The sequence below is a fragment of the Rhinatrema bivittatum genome, chromosome 14 (assembly GCF_901001135.1).
Source record: "Rhinatrema bivittatum chromosome 14, aRhiBiv1.1, whole genome shotgun sequence".
In the NCBI taxonomy this organism is placed as follows: domain Eukaryota; kingdom Metazoa; phylum Chordata; class Amphibia; order Gymnophiona; family Rhinatrematidae; genus Rhinatrema; species Rhinatrema bivittatum.
Window position 1 is genome coordinate 23,806,622 of NC_042628.1, and position 20,404 is coordinate 23,827,025.

General features: G+C 41.6%; 1 protein-coding gene and 1 long non-coding RNA gene across 3 annotated transcripts in view; one reads left to right on the forward strand and one right to left on the reverse strand.

The window, feature by feature from the left end:
* Positions 1-281: 281 nt before the first annotated feature.
* PARN (poly(A)-specific ribonuclease) overlaps positions 282-20,404 on the reverse strand; it is a 185,307-nt gene continuing 165,184 nt past the window's right edge. Inside the window, exons 23-25 of one of the 2 annotated variants that reach the window (XM_029576561.1) lie at positions 17,941-18,134; positions 2,482-2,553; positions 282-1,640 (exon numbers count right to left, since the gene is read on the reverse strand). In XM_029576561.1, coding sequence (XP_029432421.1) covers positions 2,501-2,553; positions 17,941-18,134 — 247 coding nt within the window. In that variant the 3' untranslated portion in view covers positions 282-1,640; positions 2,482-2,500. Of the gene's footprint in view, positions 2,554-17,940; positions 18,135-20,404 lie in introns of both variants that reach the window. The other variant, XM_029576560.1, reaches the window with a different exon arrangement.
* LOC115075792 overlaps positions 2,491-20,404 on the forward strand; it is a 30,001-nt gene continuing 12,087 nt past the window's right edge. The window contains exons 1-2 of the long non-coding RNA XR_003852606.1: positions 2,491-2,578; positions 13,667-13,727. This is a non-coding gene — a long non-coding RNA (uncharacterized LOC115075792). The remainder of the gene's footprint in view (positions 2,579-13,666; positions 13,728-20,404) is intronic.

Below are 20,404 nucleotides of genomic sequence, written 5' to 3' on the forward strand. Positions count from 1 at the left end.
GAGTTCTTACAGGTCTGTCAACTAGTTTGCAAACTTAAAGTGGAGAGTTTAAGAATGAACTGGGGAAGAACTAGCTAGCACCTTGGACACAAATTTCAGAAAAAGCAGAAAGATTGGATATGGCCTGCTAACATTCATCTTGTACAGCACTTTATAGCTGATACCAAGTAAGATTTGTTTCTATAGATTGCCCATAGTGTTATGCCCATTAAAAATTACTGCTCAATTAATCTGGTGACACCTATGTATCATAAAAAACTGGCATGACAAGCAAACAAAAGGAAGTAGTAAGAAAATCTCTTTAATTCGCATTTATGGAAATACATTTTTTCTTATTTCCATGATACAAAAAGTTACATATCTAACAAGGTTGCTGGAATATATCTACCAGAGCAGATCTTTTTGTTTCAAATAAGGGGCTGGTGCAGGTTGCAGGTCTGCTACAGGCTAATAAATTTCAAAAAAAAAAAAATAATTTTTTTTTAAATTTTTTTTTTTTACAAAAACACACAGCAAGAACAAAAACCAGATCAAAATCTATAGTACACAGAAGGGTGCAGAATTGAAATGTGACTTCCTTCCCTTTATCTACTGCCTCTCCCAATATTCACACCCCTGCACATTCCCTGGAAAGTGAAGCCCAAGGTGCATTCCCTGTTTTGGAAAAGTATTTAAAATGAACTAAAGAAATCAGACTCTAGGGAAAAGGCAAGCTACAGTGTTATGGTTTCCAGGAAAGGTAACAGATAAAGGGAAGCAATTCCTTTACAGTGACCGACTGCTCTACTTGGTGCAAGGCTACCGCTGAATGCACAGAAACTGCTTTATAAACCCCTATGTTAAAACGGGGGGGGGCAAAAATAAAAGTGATCCTTCACAAAGGGAACAGCTCAACACAAAATTCAAGAAAAAGAAACAGTACTAACTCACTTTGTACATTTTCACAACTAGACGCATAGCAAGTGATCACACCCCATTTTAGTTTTGCTTCTTAAACCCAGACACTAAAAATTTCACATGATTTGATTGCAACAAAATCTTAAATCAGTTTACAATACACACAAATGTACATATACACAAATGACAAAGTAAAACAAACAATGATCGTTCAATAAAAAAAAAAAGATAGAAAGTCTTTTTTGCTTTGACACCACACAGTTGTAATTCATAAAGGCAAGCATTGCCAAATGTAATCTATTGGGAGCTTACTGTGCTATTGAAAGAATAGCAGAAATCAGGGAGAAAAGTGTCTGAATTTACTGGACAGTGCCATTTTCTACACTGCAGAGAAAGTAGCCAGAGTGGGTGAAGCACAGAAGTCCATCATTAGCTCCCTGGTGTTTTAAGTCCCTTTTTACCGGTCAGGATCTGAGCAAACAGTAAACAAAAGATCTGCTGCAATACACTCTGTGATGAAGGGGAAAATACAGCAATACTGGATCCTATGGTCCACTCAAAATTAGAGAGAGTGTTAAGGGCAAATGATAAATGAGAGCTCTCCTCCGAGGCTGAAAGCTGTCAAAGGGAGATCAGCAGCCTTCAAGAATAAATCCTGCTTCACTTTCACCCTTTCCCCGGCACGAAGACAGGAGAAGCTGAATCATATCTTGAGTTTGGATGTCTAGTCTCTTGACTGGAAGCTGAAATGTAAATAGCTGACCATTACTTCTGTACCAACAGACAAAATTGATATGACACGACCCAGGTCACCACTAAAAGTTACTATGCAAGATCAAAGTGAGGAATGGAACCCATTCCTAGGAGAAAGAAAAAAAAAGCTTCTGTGATGCAAAAAACAAAAAAAAAAAACCCACCCTCATTAAATACTCAGACAACCCCCATGTTCGGAGGACAGGAGACTGCTGCAGTATAACCCAGTCACATTTTCAGGTGTGAGCCAACTATACATAACAATACCCCACAGGCTAGATAAGAGGATAAAAAGATCAGCAATGTGCCCGCTCTTTGCCTCTACGATGCCAATTAACTAGGTAAGAACTTGTAGGAAGAGAAGCTAAAGCAGGCTTATGAGGACTTCAACTACTAAGATGCATATTAATGGAGCCAGGGATGACAGGTTTAGTAAACACAGACATAAAAACTGCCACAGGTAACAGAGCTGCTCTTGTATGCTGTATGTATTCAGAGGTGGCAAGCTGAAATACACGAAGTTTTGGTTTTAAACGCCAGAGGAATAAGTTAATGATTTTCATGTATTTTCAAAAGCCGCTGCAGATCAGTTTCATGTTACTGCTGTCGCTACTCAAAGGGTATTGCATTCATGGGGCTTTGTCTTTAGTGCCAAAGGGAGGAAGGTTGATTTAAATGGTCTGCTTCATTTCAAAAAAAAAAAAAAAAAAAAAAGTACATTTCATTTTTTTTTTTAAAAATTAAATAAAAATGTAAATGTTGTCTACGTTTATGGCTTGTGAGGTGGTACAATTTTGTGATTTCTTTAACCCAATATTGTTTCTTCTTGACCTTTTTTTTTAGCCGACAGCTACCACGTGTCTGGAACTTCAAAGAGGACTTCAGAACTTCTCACAGTGTTTTCTAGATTAACAAGAAAAAAAAAAAGGTTTGTTACAACATACTAGTTCATTAAGTAGGATGCACTGCTTTGAGACAGGATGGAACAGGTTACATTACATAGCACTTGAGAGGGTAGGTACCTCTCTAAATAATGGCATTGTAGTGTACATACTGGTTTAAGAAGATTGCCTTGTCACAAAAAGTCGTGTACATACCCCTTACCACACGTCTTATCTTTAGCAAGACCTCTAGCCTCCGATTACATGAGTTTAAGAGGCAATATTGTACAATTCCATTCATAGTCTCAACCTTTTCTTAGTATTTACATTTCTAGTTCTCAAGCTTTGTGCACGGAAATCCACAACTGATTTCATACAATACAGTCCAATACAGACCTGTCCAACTGTGGATTTAAGTCTATGTACAGAGATTTCAAATCAGCAAAGATCTGAGCAAGTTGAACTTGTTTTTAGGTATAATCAAAAGGCATTTATCAAAAGCTTATCAATGCCAGAAATCACAAAACCAGTAATATTTGCTGAATTAAAAAAACCATATGAAGTAGGAAAAGATTATGCAAACAGTAGATCAAAGAGATACAAAAAAAGCAATCTGTATGTGTCAAAACTTGTTTTGATTCAAGGAGACTGTCATAATAGTGCAATTACTTGCATAAGATACACCACATTTAATTAAAACAAAATAGCAAGGAGTCGCTGTTATATGCATGCAAATTCAACTTTTGGGGAGCTGGGGAAAGAAAAAAAGAAAACATATGGAGAAAGCTTACAAAAACTAGATTTTTCTCTATTTGCTTTTTTGTCCTTCATGGGTCTGATAAGTGGAAGGTGACTAAATAAGTCATCCGGGATTACAGAAAATAACCAGTTTCTTGCCCGGTTTAGATTACTTTGCACAGATTGTTCTGACCATTAATCACTCAAACTTGCATTGAAAATGAATAAGTACATACTGAATTTCACATTCACACTGGGTGCAATGAAAGATACGTAAAATATATTATCGACAAACTTGAAGGATACTTCTGACATTTCACATTCTTTCATGCAATAAGAACCCATTCTATGGAAAGCTGGACTTGCATTACCCATGTAAATCTTTAAACTAAATTCCTAACGCCAACATGGAAAGCCGGATTCCTGGTTAGAACGAGTAGATATAGCATGTGGATGAACACACTGTGCTAGCTAGGAAGAAATCATGCAATACCTTTAACTGATTTGATGAATGAGCCTTGCCAAAGTTTCTGCAAAAGTATTCACAGGTCTAATCTTGGAAAACTAACATCTGCTACAGATTTCAATAAGTTTGGGTTACAATACAAAGAAAAAAAAAGTATGAAGGGCCAGGATTTCAAAAAAGTCAGACAGCCTCTAGGACAGTAAAAAGGTCCTATCCCACATGCTAGAGACTCAAATGACTAAGGAGACTTTAAAAAACCCAAACCTACCTTTAGGGATGGCCTGGTAGTTCAGTAGCCATGCAGAAGACTTGGGCTTGATTCACAGGTCTTCTGCTCTCTGGGCTGGCTGGGGACAGAGATGCTGGACAGGGGGTCCCACTCATGCTATGGTGACATTTAGTGACTGGACTTAGACCCTCCATGATTGCAGGGGGTCCAGAAGGAGCCATGGTGCAAGGCTATTGGCTAAGGACTATTGCTTCAATGACTGAGCCCAACAAGATGGGAGAGGATCAGGGGGAAAAAAAATCCCTAGGTAGCTGCAAATGAAGGCTCAGGGAACTGTATCCCAGTTCTGGATCCAACTAAGCTGGAAGCCTAAAGGAGCAGGAGGAAACTGTTGCACCTCTCCTCTCAAACAAAACCCACTGATCAAGCCAAGGCTACCATAGAAGCTAGAAAAAAAAAAATCATGAAAGCTCCAAGAACATTCAAAGTCACTACACATCAAGGGCTCTTAAATGATGTATTCTACCAAACCGTGGTGACCAAAATATTTTTATTTTACCTGATCATATATTTCCTTAAAAAGTTGCTTGAATCAATTTTAAGTACAGACATTTACTGGATTCATAATGTATTTCAGTAGCATTTAACTCCTATTAGATTTAACAGCAGCATCTTCACACCCTGTTCATACCATGTTTAATGCCTCCAGAGACTAAGCTGCTAACAGCTCACTCAGGGGTGTCCAACTCCAGCCTTCAACAGACGCAGACACCTGGTTTTCAGGATATCCACAATGAATATGCATCAGATAAATTTGCATACAATGGAGGCCAATGCCTGCTCTTTCAATCTCAAGGTCACATCAGAATAAAGGGTCTCAAAAAAAGTCATGGAATACTTTTCATTATTCTTTGGTTGGTCCAATAGAAAGGAACCAGAAGTTAAGATCCCCTAGGCCAATCAGCTCCTAGAATTCCACATTGCAGTTCTCAAATAGAATTTATGGTTTAATGCACTATACTTTTGTATTCTGAGATCAAATCGTATTGCAGTAATTTTCCACTTTCATACTGCCCCTTGAACATTAAATTGAACTTTGTAGACTGCTGCATGAACGAGAACAAAAAAAAAAACAATTTGTAAGGAAACCCATATGGAAGACAGCTAATTGGGGCATTACATCCTTTGGGTATACAATTTTCTTTCCATACAAACACATAATATATAAGTTTTAGAAATTTTTTTTGGACTAATCCTGTTTTTACTTTGAACTCCCATACCAATCCAGTCTTAAGAGGATGACAATATATGAAATAGGAGATAAATATAAACTAATGGGCAGCTTTGCTTTAAGAATTGCAGGAAGAGGGGAACATTTTTTTTTTTAAGTGCACTCAAGTACACTATTTCGATGAAAAATATAAGATCAGGAAAGAACAAGTTCCCAAACAATATAATGTAGTGTACATTTTGATACTATTTATACAATAGTAAAGTACTTTCTTTGCATCTAAATAGATTGTGAAACAGACATTGATCAGTTTTTAACAAACTGTGGCTCCCAACCAGCCATAAACAAGGAATTCTCTCCCCCTGCAACTGGCAAATTAAAATACAATGAAAATAATTGGGCATTCACAGCACTATAAAATTGAATACAAAAGTTCTATGGTATATCAAATTCCTCAGTTCACTTAAGGTTACTAAGAACATTCACATCCAACTCTGCAGAAATCCTGCTTCATGGTAGCACACTTCAGGACGCTGGCGGTGCAGGGCCTCTGATGCCCACACCTGTGCTACAATGAGCATAGGAGTCCAGGAGGGACTAAGGTGGGGCAATGGAGGGCTATGGAAGAGGAGACAGCCAGGAACAAGCTAGGTAAAGGAGTAGTGCTTTGTGGGGGAAGGACGTGGCGACGAGGCATCAACAGTGACCAAGGCATCAGACAGCAGCCGCCGCAGCACGGAGCTGTTCTGTGCGATGCAGCAAGAACAAGACTCAATGGAGGATATGGGTGGGGGGGGGGGGGGGGGGCAGGGAAGGGAGCAACCAGGAAGGAAACATTATTGGCACAGTCCTGCAGAAGGGGAAGAGGAAGCAAAATATGGATATAGGGCCCTTCTGCTCAGAGTTTGGAGTTGGATGAGCCAAACAGTGAAGGGATGGAGAGTATGAACTAGGCCCAGCAAGTCCTAAGCTACCCCCCTAGCATGACCAGAATCTAGTCAATGAGCAGGTAGACTAGGAACTCAACCTTGGGATGATCTGAAAGCTAAATCTCATGTGTGCTACAGCAATTAGCTTGACCACAATAATCATCATGCCTTGGGGTTTTTGGCCAGAGGCTCTAGTAAATTTTAATCCTGTGCTACCATACAGCACTGGTTATGAATGTGGACCACACCCCAGTAGACTTGTTTCATACTAGTGGAGAATAGCAGGCTTGGGCCAACTCAGATCCATCCTACCTGAGGGAGCTTATGTTTAGCCAACAAAACAAGGAAACAAGTACTATGGGTAAGGACCAATAGGAAAGTACTGGGATTATTGAACTTAGTAGTAGTTTGTCAAGCAGATATATGGTATTGGATTTTTTTTTTAAAAGTTAAATGTCTTAAGGAATTCTTTTGTGTTACTTTGCCTTGTATAAATTGTGTTATGCATATGATTTTAAATGTCCTAAACTTCGAGTCAGGACATTCATCCCATCACAGCCCTTGGCCTCAAGCTGGAGCTATCACACCAGGGAGCACCTGGGCCCCTCTGGCTTGAATGAGGGTTTTTCCAATTCCAACTACTAAAGTACACACATATCTAGGTGCAGTGACAATATTCTATGAGTACATACAGCAACATGGCATCACAGCATGTTCGTGATATTCAGCAAGAAAAATCCAATCCAGATACGCTGGATGCAATGGTGAGAGCCCCATGAAATGCAGAAGTTGGATGTATGCATGCAAGGGGAGCAATATACAGTCAAGCAAGGCCCTTGGGTCAGGTTGTACACTCCAGAAGGATGTGCATTGATTTCACTCAGACATGTGGAAGAGAAAGAGGAAAAAAAAGGAACAGATGGGGTCAAATATAGAAACACAGAAATGACAGCAGATCAAGACACTAAATGAAAATCTGCAACCTAAGGTGCCTGGAATTGGGCTACAGCCCTCAAAAAGACCATGTAGAGTAGTATGCCCAAATATACTATCGCAGCAGGAGTCTATTTCACTGAGATGCAAGTATGTGGACTAGACTCCATGTCACAGCTTTGCAAACCTATTCAGGGACTGACCTCAGATGAATTACCAACACAGCCATGGCCCTGACATTACAGACTTTGCCATATGTATCTAATGTCAAACCTGCTTGATCATAAGTGGAGAATATGCAATCTGCTATCCAAGTAGACTACTCTTTGATACAGCCATGCCAAACTTGAGTGAAACGAAAAAATGTTAGGTGGTCTTTCTAAAATCTTTCATCCACTCCAAACAGAAGACAACGATGCTTGCCATCTAAAGTGTGTAGGACTTGTTCAGCCCTGGTGGCATGTAACCTGGGGGGGGATGACTTAGGATGACTGGTTAAGGTGGAAATCTTTCACAACCTTAGGAAGAAGCTGTGTGTGAAGCACAACTTATCCTGTGGGCTGAAGTGGCCAGTGAAAGCCCTGGAAATATGCTCCAGGTCAGCACTGTTTGATGCCATCACCCATGGGCGTGACTACAGTGAACTAATTGCCTTCAGAGGACAATCTGAAGAAAAAAAAACAAACCCACAAATCCAGGTTCATAAGGCCTGGATTATGAGGTTTAGAACTGGTATTCTCCTTAGATAAACTGCATGTGCAGATACAGAGGCAGAATTTTTCTGCAAATATAGAAAAAGTTCTTAACTAGCAAAGAGTATTGAAAATCTTGCTCCTTAACTGACAAGAGAGCAAAATTGGGGCAAATTTAAGGAAATTTGACACACAAGAAAAGCAATTAAAGGTAAATTGTAAAAGCCCGATGTGCCATTAAGTATGGGATGTGCTAATGCGTCGGGCTTGCATGCACCAAGCAGATTTTAAAAGGTTGCTGAGATACGCGTGTATCTACAGACCGCACAGATCTCACAAGATTTAAGAAAAGGGGATGAGGCGTGAGCGAGGTCTAGATGAGGCATGGGCCTGAACCTGAGACGTGCGCATAAATTATGCTATGTGGTACATGCCGAGGGCCCCTACTGCATAACTTCACTTCTGCTATGGATGACCTGCAAGTTAAAAAGAAATGAAAGAAAATAAAGAAAAATAGGCAGATCTGTGGGTTTTAAGAGTCGAGGCTAACTGGTGGAAGTGATGGCTAATAAACTAGGGGAGTTTGGAGGACCTTTTAACTAGGTGAACTGGGGACAAGCTGGTAAAACTGGCAATAGCGTTGGCGCATGTCCCTTTTAAAATCTGATTTACACAGTACAAGTGGCATTTGTATGCACCCACTTATAAAATGGCCTAGCCATGCACCAAATTTTAACATGCACACATGTTATAAAATGGTCACATCCCTGGGTGCAAGCAGATGTGCGCCAATGTGCACCCACACATCAGTTCAAAGGTTACTACATTAAAAAAAAAAATTTTTTAAACAGATCCCTGGAAGTGGCTACTCAATGGTTAACTGAGCAAAAGTTCACAAAAAAAGAATTATAGCTGCTGACAAGCCAAAGGAATTTCTGTAGGAACCCAACAGATAAACTAAGCCTTGCAACTTTAACAGAAAGCCAACACTGAAATACATAAATTTCTCAAGTCATACATTCCTGTGTTTCACAGCTGTGCCAAAACTTTCCTGCAAAGCCTTTTCTTCTATTGTGTGAACAGTCATCTGCATCCAAGAAACACCAAGTTAATAGAAGCCCGCTGTGAGTCAACACCCAAGCAGGTCACACCCAACAGACCAATAATTAGTGTAAATAGGATCCAAATATGCAAGCCATGCAGGTTACAAGATCCAAAGTGGGGAAGATAGCATCTGCTACCCTAGTTAAGTATCTCTGGAAAAAGTCTCGCTACATGACATCACGGTTACTGAAAATAGGACAGACAGTCACGTCTCAGTCGGTAGTTCTTTGGTAATATAGGAACTTAAATCAAAATGAATCTGTTCACTTTTCAGAACTAATGTATTTTTACCCTTGTGCTGAAGAGAACAATTCGATTACGGTAGGTAGTGCAGCTTGTTAGTACTGCATTCCAGTATTCAGTACTTGAATTCGACAGTATATATATAAAAGGAACATTTTCATAACTCCATTGAGTGACTGCATAGAAATAATCAGTAACGTACAGCATGATTCCCAGCTTTGTCGTCTTCTATGTCAGCTATACTGGATTGGATTATCCTTACATAGACAAAGATACAATTTGTAATTGAAGCAGACTGGATATTTTGATTACTAGGGGCTCTTCCCTTCCTTTCACATTCAGCCACCTCCCCCTCTCCTACCTTTTCATTCTCACCCCCTTCCCTCCTTCCATTGAGCTGTTCCCCACAACCTTCCACCCATCTCCTCTATTCAATCCCCTTTTTCTTGCCCCCTCCCACCTGACATCACTGCTGCTCTTCCTCACCCGTGACCTTGCCACCGCTCACCCCACTGACAGAGAGAGAAGGATGAACTGAGCTATGCTGCTGCTGGCTTTTCAAAGGGACAGGAAGGCATCAGGCTAGTCTGTCCAAGCTCCTCTCTGCCATTACTTCTCCTTAGTAGGGGCTCCTGCGTTGCTGCTGTGCGCGTGTGTGCAGATGCAATGCCACACTTAAGCAGAGCCCTTAACATTTTTATAATATTGGGAGATAAATTATGGAGATTAGCATGAAACTCAAAAGTACACCACCATTTTACAGCAATTGCTTAGGCAAGCACAATGCACTATTCTAATGGGGATGCGTTGCACTCATCTTTACATACATTTCTGCTCTTGATTCAAGTGGACAAATCAAGTGAGAAACAAAAAGAATAGCACACTAATGCATGGAAATAGCTGACATACCAAGTGAAATACAGGACCGTCCATAACCCGGGCAGCAGCAACACACTCAGATTCCAAAGTACCATAGAGCCAGATGTAGGGTAAAATTGGCCACAGCTTTATTAATATACAAACCATAAACGTGTATCTGAGCCACAACAGAAAGCTGTCAAAGCAGCCCTTTCTGGGCAGGCAGCACGCCACCTCTGGCCCAGGGTCTGCTGCAACCAAGCAAGGCCCTGCCCCTCTGGGAGGTGATTATCAGGGTATTCCCAGTCACCGCCTCATACCCAAGCAAGGTGACTGCCCAATCAAAGGTCGGGAGTGTCCGGTCTGCCGCTGCTCCAGGGCTGGCAGGACATGGCGACAGACCGCCCCCCCCCATCACATTGAAATATGATATACTACCTCCAACGGTGACCCCCTGCCCAGCTGCGACAAGAAAACAGACATAACCAACTCTTAACAAGTCTGACTAGCAAATATAACCATACCAAGAAAGGGGTGGGTAGATGGGTTCACAGCGAAGGCAGCAGAGTAGGGAGCAGGAGCCAAAAGAGACAGAGCTAGGGCGTGCAGTCCAGGTAGCTCCCCCCATGCTGCTGCCTCCGCCCCCTCAGGACTGACCACTAGCTTCAAACGACCCAATGGGCCATTCCAGGCTGCTACAACCTGCCCAAGGATGTGCCGACTTGGGGGCTCTCCCCCCATGCTGCCCCCTTCTCCCTCCCCATTTCCACGACATCAGGGGGGATTGCTGCCTCTGCACCGCTAGTGAGCGCCATTGTTCACCCCCTCTCCCTCTCCAGGCGTGGGGTTATCGGCTGTGTCCGTGCACAGACCCGGCGCCGTGCCTTAATCCGGGCAGCCATGACCATTTGTTGCTGGGGGTGGGGGGGGGGGGGGGGGGTGAAGCGACAGCAACACACACTCAGATTCCAAGGTACCATAGAGACCAGATGTGGGGTAAAATTGGCCACAAGCATAACAGTGTACCCAAGCCATAATAGATAAAGCTGTCAAAGTACCCCTTTCTGTGCAGATAGCAAGTCACTTCAAACAAACCTGGGGCCTGCTGCAGCCAAGCATGCCCTGCCCTCCGGGAGGTAATAGTTATCAGGGTGTTCCCAGTCACCCGCCTCGCCCAAGCAAGGTGACTGCCCAATTGAAGGCTGGGGACATCTGGTCTGCTGCTGCTCTGGGGCCGGTGGGCCCTGGTGACAGACCACCCTATCACATTGAAGTAGGGTATATCACATGCCATGCACTGCCTCCAACGGTGACACCCCCCCCCCCCCCCCCAGCTCTGGTTCCCCCCGCCATAGGGCCCAGACAGCCATACTGCTCATCAGGAACCCTCCAACACAACTATGGCCAATGACTAGAAGCCCAACAGCCTGTGAATAGCCCGCTTTAAACTGTTCAAGAACAGGCCCTGTCCCATATCAGAGATATGCACCCCATTGTTGCAGAATAGCTTCATGCAATCCACGCAGCGCCAATCATGCCTCATGTGATTGGCAATTTAACAGAGCGTCAGGGTGGCAATCTGCTTATTTAATTTCCTCAACCACCGTCCTCAGAGTGGAGAGTTCAGGAACTGGCGATGGGGGATGATCTCTGACCAAATGAACCTGGTCCAGGGCATTAAGGACAGGATGATCATGATGTTATTCCTCATTGTCCAGGAACAAGCATCCTGGCATGGGTCCCAAATCATTGCCTCCAAGGTATATGATTAATACCTCTGGAGGGGCAAATCTTTTTAATTGCTGCCTCAGCAGGGGGACAAGCTGGTCTCAGCACATGCCCCTATGACCCAGCCATAGCACTATCCCATTCATTGCTGCTACGCCCAGTTGCCCGCCAATGGTATTTTTCGTTGCACGCTGCTCTGCCCAAAACACACACAAGTGTCCAGTGATCGATATCACTGGATGTCACTGGTGGGGGCCTGAAAGACAGAAGGTGTTAAAAGAAATTGCCGCAGGGGAAGATTACGCTTGTGCGATTCCATACCCAAATTGCCTAGGTGCGCAGAATCCCGGGGATCTATTTACCTGTCTAATATATGACTGGTATGCTGGGGATCACCATCTACCGATACACTGTATGGTGGTACCCGACAAGCCAGAATCAGCCGTGCTGGAGGCTGCCTTGGTTTGGAAAGAGTGCGTTCCGAACTATTCAGACCTCAGCCCAGCAACGTCAGAGGACAAATCAAGGGTGAGAAACAAAAAGTAGAATAGCAAACTAATGCATGGAAACTGCTGCCATACCAAGTGAAATCCAGAACAGTCCATTACCTTTAAGAATGAGGAATGCCACAAGTAATTCAGCAAGATAATGCTTTAGTAAATGTTTTATATATTTTCGGTCACATACTAGCATGAAGAGCCATGCAAGAGCCTCCAAGAAACTACCATCCAGTAAGTCATGACTTACCCCCTCAATATTAATTTGAACAGTTGCCTTGCAGAGCAGTAACTCAATATATGATTAAACACTACAGAAGAAAAAAATAATCTTGAATAAAGCTGTAATGTTTGCAACTAAAGTCAAAAGCTAAAAACCTCCCATCCATTTAAATTGTCAAAATTTAATTAGTATAATTTGTGGCCTTTTGGGTAAAAAACCATTCAGAAAACTCAATTGCCTACAACTGTGAGTCCTTAATTCTATACAATACATGAGGCTCTCATGGTAGAGTAGTAACACTTAATCTCTGTAACCAAATACAACTTTGGGATTCAACTGAGCATTTTACTAAGATAATCTGTCATGAGCAATATTTAACGGTGGAACTAACTAGTATATGGATCTCCATGAAGTTACTGAGAGGGGTTTATGCACCCACCCATCAAGCGGCATATCACAGTTATGAGACAAGTACCATCATTTTCAGTATTTCCCATGGATTTGAATTTTGAGCAAAACTGCTTTCAGCATTCATTAAAAAAAAAGGGTCAGGTTGTACACTCCAGAAGGATGTGCATTGATTTCACTCAGACATGTGGAAGAGAAAGAGGAAAAAAAAGGAACAGATGGGGTCAAATATAGAAACACAGAAATGACAGCAGATCAAGACACTAAGGGGCGGATTTTCAGAGCCCTACTCGCCGGTGCGCCTATGTTCAATAGGCCTACCAGCACGCGCAGACCCCGGGATTCGCGTAAGTCCCAGGGTTTTCCGAGGGGGCGGGCCCGATCCGCGCGGTGTTTTGAATTTTGAGCAAAACTGCTTTCAGCATTCATTAAAAAAAAAAAAGTATCATACATTGCTGCATGAAGAGGTGGTGGTCTAGAGCATCACACAAATTAAGAGCTTCTGTGTAAGGTACCTTTACTACATTCTCATATCATAGCATCCTTTTTTATAACCTTTAAAAAAAAAACAAAAACTGAGGGAGTTTGGTTTTACTCCACGATTACACCACATATGACTTCCCCATGTAATACGTACAAGAAAAGAATGAGAGAGGTTTAGCTATTGATTTTATGCACTTAGGTAGTTTGTTCTTTGGCAGATCTGATTCATTTTGGACAATATTTAAAAAACGACATTTAATGAAGAACGCAGCATTTTAATTTCATTGTGTCCAATAGGAAGAATGGTAGACAAAGTGTCTGCATGAATGTAACAGCCAGTTCAAGAGCTCACATTTGTTTTGACTCTCTACAGTCTCTGCAATTTGGTCCCGGGCTGTTGCGCTATGGCACGAGAGCTCCAATGACGCGTCCAGGTCTGTGCTGTTCATTTCAGTTTCACCACTTTACAACCCGTTTAAAGCACCACAGTGTTAAAAAGGAAGACTTTCTGGGCTGGCAAAAATGAAAGTTGTAAAACCTCTGGAAGCACTATTCCAGCATTTCCACCTCCCTTATACATTGCATTTCTTTCAGTCTTTATAATAAAAAAAACCAAAAAAAACCAAACCAGACTTTCAGTGCAAATGAAGGGGGTTTTTTTGGACCAGGGTGTAGCACACTGCCATGACTGCTGTCACACCATTGCTGGAAACAATGTCAAACCTATGCAAAAAAACTAAAGAAACCAGCAGTTCAACAAATTGTTGGCAGAATAAACCAAATGAGTGTTTCTGTTGCTGCACCCCAGTTGTGAACACAGCAGCCTTTTGTATCACTTAAATCTGACAAGGCATAATTATAGATTAACACTAACTATGGATTCACTGCACTGTTTGGGCAGTGCCTAAGTGTTAGAACAAATCTAGCAGCTTCTGAGCATTTTAAAAAATTCATAAGTTTATACTACACTAAAAATGACCCTTTTAATGAAAATAAATTGGATTGTCGTAGTAGCTTTGCACAATTATATTTCATAAGGTAAACAGAATACAATGGAAGCAAGCGTCCCATTTCTTTGGGAATTAACAGCTCCCGCATTTAATAAAATATGGTACTAGCCCTTAAAAGCTTTTTGATATACTACACATGCAACTCTTCTGTTTAATTAACTGGAGAAGACTTTCACTTGCCAGGAGGAAAAAAAAACACCCCAATTCATATGCAAACTTCTGACTATCAATCCTGTGATTTCTGGCGTGTCCCTTTTCTGCAACTGAAGCTCCACAGATGCCATAGCTCAGTATAAACCGAAGAGGAAAATCTAAACATTGCCTTGAAGTACAGTATTGCTGTACAGAATTATTAAAGGACTCAATGTTCCAGCCAGATTTATATATATATATATATTTTTTTTTTTTAGCTCAGTCTAATAAAAAGTATACAAGTTGTTCCTTGATTGTGCATTTATTCAGGCAAAGGAAAAAACCACAGAGCACCTGCATATAAAATAAAATAACCAGAAGGAAAGTCTACATTTATTCAACACCTATAAGCTAATTCCTGTTAGCATACTCCAGGGCATCCTGTATACTTATATACAATATCAGCAGGCTTTTAAAATTATTTTCATCAAATCTGCTCCCGTTAAGCAATGCAACATTGCAGAGCATATGCAAACAGTACTCAGAACTGTACTGCTGTGTCAGGTGACTGAACAAGCAATAGCTGTATGTTCAGATTGCAAACTAAATGAACCACTCAGATTAAAGATCCCCCTGTGATAAAGTCTTAGGCTGAATTCATCTACTACAAAAGAAATTCAACATTCTGGCTTGTGAATAAAAAGGTCAAAATATAAAGCAAAGCCTGCACCTGAACGAACGAACCACTCTGCATCACCATAGCCACATCAGCTCCATTGCTCCGGAGTAGAAGTTTTGGTGAATGCCTCGCCACGCCATTTCATAAAGACAGATGTGTAGTACCACCCTTCTCTCAGGAGTTGGCAAATATCCAGTTACTCCATATCAATCCCAAATTTAAAGCCTTTGGTACAAGGGCTCAAAAAATTTGGCTTTTCTTAATTTTGGCAAGGGCTGATGTAAATCAGACAGTAAAAGATTTGGCAGAGATTAGTGAAGCAGTTCTAACAGCAGACTGAAATCAGTTATAAGTAAAGTCTGCCCCACCACTGTACTGAAACATACAGTGGCTACAGAAAGTCTACATTTTTCACATATTGTTGATGCACTGACACAAACTTGCATGCATTTAAGCAAGGATTTCCCACCCAGCACACTATATTCCACACCTTTCATGGCCCAAAACAGCAGACAAAGCAAACTTTTTGGCCATGAAAGGTGTGGAATATGGTGTGCTGAGTGGGGGTGGGAAATCCTTGCTTAAATGCATGCATGTTTAATGCACTGACACAACAATATGTGAAAAATACACACAAAAACTGAAATCCAAGAAGTAGATGTCTCCACTTGAGTCAATACTTTGAGTAAGTCCCTTGGCAGCTATTACAACTGAGTCTCTTGGGATAGGGCTCTGTCGCTTGCCTAGATTTCCCAATATTTTAAAGTTCTTTGGGATATGTTGGACAGCAATCTTCAAATCAAAGGTTGGGCAATGTCAGGCCATTTACCTTTTTTATTCCTTAGCCTTTTTAGTGTAGCTTTGGTTGTATGCTTCAAGTCATTGTCATGTCAACAGTTGAACTTCCATTCCAGTTTCAGCTTTCTTACAGAGGGTAGCAGGTTTTCTTCAAAGGATGTTTCTGTACTTTTCTCCATTCATTGTCCCTTCCATCTTGACAAGCACCTCAGTACCTGTTGATAAACACTGCAGCCACCATCGTGCTTCATAGTAAAGATGGGTTCACTTGGTGATGTGTTGCATTGGTTTTCTACTGAATATAACTTTGTATTCAGGCCAAAAAGCTTTATTTTCATGAGACCGCAAAACTATTTTCCACCTGGCTTCAGTATTTGAGTGTTCCTTAGCATACTTCAGAAAGATTCAAGGTGGGCTCTTATGTAATGGTTTCTTTCTTGCCACTATCATATAGGCCAGAATTCTAGAGTTAATGGGATATTGACACAAGGATATTTGACCATGGAAGCCTGTAGCCCTTTCAAAGTTGTCACTTCTTGGTTGCCTCCCTGATCACTCTTCCTTGCTTGGTCATCCAGTTTGGAGGATCACCCGATCTACTCAGTGCCTTGGTCTTGACCATGCTCCAAGGACACTCAAAGCACTTTGCAGTTTTTATACCCATCTCCAGATCTTTGCCTTTCTGTCCCAGAGTTCTTTGCACAGATCCTTGGTGCTTACTGTGTTTTTGCTTTGAAAGACAACTCAAAGGGAACTGTATTTATCCTGTCACCGTGTGAAGCACCACAATTCAACATGCACAGGGCCAAATCACTGTGTAGGATTTTGAAAATAATTGGTTACACCATAGCCCCTGGTTTCTTGTGGTAGATTTTTTCAAGATTCTGTGGCAAATGAATGGCAAATTCCCAGAATTTTGCATAAAGCTTCACATCTCACTATGAAAAGTCCATTTTTAAAAACTGAAAATACAAAACTATATATAAAAATTTACCAAGTACAAAAAAATCAATCAAGAGATGTTGCAAACTGAAATTGCACTATTTCATTCTAACACAAGTGACACCATCCTTTTTATATTTTCTTGAGAAAGTCCTGCCCCTAGCATTTCAGATTTCTCTTCCACCCCCCCCCCCCCCCTTACTCCCAAACTGAGGGACCTTTTCCTTCCATCCCTTCTCAGAAGCTGAAGATGACTTCACCCCCTCCCCCCAGCCTTTTTGGTGATTAGTGTCCTATGAGGCCTCTCTTGTGGACCCCTGTACTAGGGCTGAATGCGTACACACTTATTCCTGTTTGTGAGTGGAGTTGCTGACTGCCTCCAGTTCAGTTATACTGTGTTAACAGAGGCAAGTACGGTTTTACTGCTTTTGCAAACAAAGCCTGGTTGGCTTGTTTGGTTTTCCTTTAGAAGGCAGTTTCTTACCTAAAACTCTGCTGTGCCACAAATCTCTAATAAAAACTAATTGCAAATACTTATTTTTATATACCGATATTTGATGTTACATATCACATCGGTTTACAGAGAACTTACCAAAATGTCTACAAAGACACTGTAAAGCAGTATTGCACTACCACTCCACCCATCTCAAAAGGCTGCTTTTGCAAAAGCTTGTTTAAAAAAAAAAAATAGGGGACATGTCAAAAAAAAAATTTAGAACACCATTGTGGTTAAAACCAGATTAGAAACATCCCTTCTAAAAAAAAAATAAAAATAAAAAAAAACCAAAACAAAACCCCAAACAGTGCTGATGAATTTTTGTTGCTGTTGAGAAGTAATTTGGGAGTGAGCAGCTGCTTCCAGTGCATATACTGAAGAAACCCTGATGCACCTACAATTAACATTCAAGTATTTTGTTAAACAGAGGGAAAAAAAAATATTTACAGATGGATTAATGCATCGAGCGGCATTTGACTTGATAAAAGGCTTCCATAAGCGAGTCGCTAGTGCATAAGTTAAGATGCGCCCTACCCCAGTTATATATAAGGGAGCAGTAAGGACATGTTTATGAGCTGTCTAACACCTACCTGCTGGTACATCATCTTTCTTCATTTTGGGGGTGGTTTTAGCTTTCTTTCTTTTATCTGAAACAGATTCTGTGCTGGAATTTCCTGTATCTTTGTCACCGCTTTCAACTTCTCCTTCCTCCAAATCATCAGAGCCTGTTTCCTCTTGAATAGGACTCATACTCATCTTTCCTGCTGCACTGGGAAGCATAAAACTGAAATTAAAAAGAAATAAGCATACGGGATTAAATTATAGTCAGAATACAAGTTGTCTTGTCGTAACCACTATAAAACAAATGCTACTTGTATTTAAGCACTAATACTGCAGAATTAACTGGATTCATCTGAAGTTTTGCAACTTAAAGGCAAAGCTTTTAACCTGGTACATCAAGGGTCCCCAAACTATGGTCAGAGGGCTGGATGCAACCCTTGATTACATTTTATCCTGCCCCCGGCAGCAAGGAGTTTGATCTGGCCTGCAACACTGACAGAAGGAACTTGATCTGGCCAATAGTGGTGGCAGCAGTGCATTCCACTGCTACTGCTAGCTCAGATACTTGAAATCAGACGTGCAAGTGGCAATATAGCAAAGTGGCATAGCAGGCATGCCAGTGCAAGGCTACTAACTGGCTGCATGTTTCTTTGCTAACACTAGTGCTTCCTGTACAGGTGGAATCACTTGGGCCAAAGACAGGTTGAGAGGCTGTGGATGGTAGTTCAGGCCAGGAGGAGGAAGGTACTGGTGGTAAGATCTCAGTGACTATACTGGATTCACTAAATAAGCTGCAATCCGCTACAGAAGAGCTTAAAGAGTTGAAAAACAAATATTGGAACTTAAGCAAAATGAACTCCTGGTGAGAATTGATGACCAGGAAATTCGAGGGAGAAGGAAAAATATTGGAATCATTGGCATTCCTGAAAAGTTAGAAAGATAACTTGCTATTTTTTTTTCCAAGTATGGCTCCTGGAAGCCCTGAATCTTTCCCTGGGCACAGAAAAAGTGATAGTCAAGAGTGCATTGGCTAGGGCCTGTGTGGGAGAACTTGGACAGACCTCAACCTGTCATTGCTAGACTTCTTAACTACATTAAGGAAAAAATCAAGATGGCCTACAAAAGATCAAGGTGCTGGAATATCAGGGAGCTAAGCTGTTATTCCAAGATTGTTCTGCGCGTTACCACACAGAGGAAGGCACTCACGCCTTTTTGTAATACCCTGTTTCAGAAAGCCATTAAGTTTTACTGTTCCCAGTTCAGCTTCAAATGGTGAGAGATAGATGCCCTCTCTTTCTTCAAATGGAGCAAATTGAACAGTTACTAAAATCGCTTCCTAAGGCACTCTAAACATGGCTGCTCTTCCTATTGATGGTAAATATAGCCTCACCAACAGGCCGATACAGTAAAGTGCGCTCCGGTGAAGCGCACTGTTTGGCCATGCGTTTGACGCACTATTTTTACCCCTTATTCAGTAAGGGGTAATAGCGCATTGAAAACGTGCTGCCAACCCCCCCCCCCCCCGAAACTAACAGCATCCGCAACATGCAAATGGGCCTATTAGTTATTCCCGCGTGATACAGAAAGTAAAATGTGCAGCCATGCCATACATTTTACTTTCAGAAATTAACGCCTGCCAAAGGCTGGTGTTAATTTTGGCCAGCACCAGGAAAGTGTACAGAAAAGCAGAAACTGCTTTTCTGTACACCCTCCGACTTAATATCATAGCGATATTAAGTCGAAGGCCCCAAAATTTAAAAAAAAAATTAAAAATCTGCCCGCTGGTTGGAAGACAAGACGCTCAATTTAGCTGGCGTCGTTTTCCGAACCTGTGGCTGTCAGCGGGTTCGAGAACAGACGCCGGTAAGATTGAGCGTCGGCTGTCAAACCCACTGACCGCCACCCGCTTCTGTCAAAAAGGAGGTGCTAGGGATGCGCTAGTGTCTCCTTTTACCGTGGGCCCTAATTTGCATACCTGGGCTTTCTGAATCGTGCGCCCAGAAGAGTGGCCTGTGCGCGCGCCAGCTCTCCTGCGCGTTTTTCTGTATCGGCCTGAAAGGGAGAGCGCCTTTTATCTTTTCTTTTTTTTTTCTCCTTCACTCTAAGGAAAGTGATTACAGAGACTTCTATTGCAGGTGGCCTGGAAATAAGGTGTCATGAGTACGGATCTTTGATTTTCCCCACGAGTGGTCTTAGGACTGACACTGGGTGAGCTAACCTAAGGAACTTTGACACGCAGCAAGTTGCAAAGCAAGGGACGATAATTTTTTTCCCTCGAGTAATTATGTCTTGCGATTTGTGTGTTTTCTTTTACAATCCACATGGCAAGTAAGCCTATTCATTTATTTTAGTCTTTATAATTTCGTTCGGCACTTGACTTGCTCTTTCCGCTGTGCACTGCAATGTAAGACCCTGTGTTGTTTCATGATACTGCATGGCTGTCTTAGGCAAACAGAATATGTTTAGCAAGGATTACATTTTAAAAATTACTTT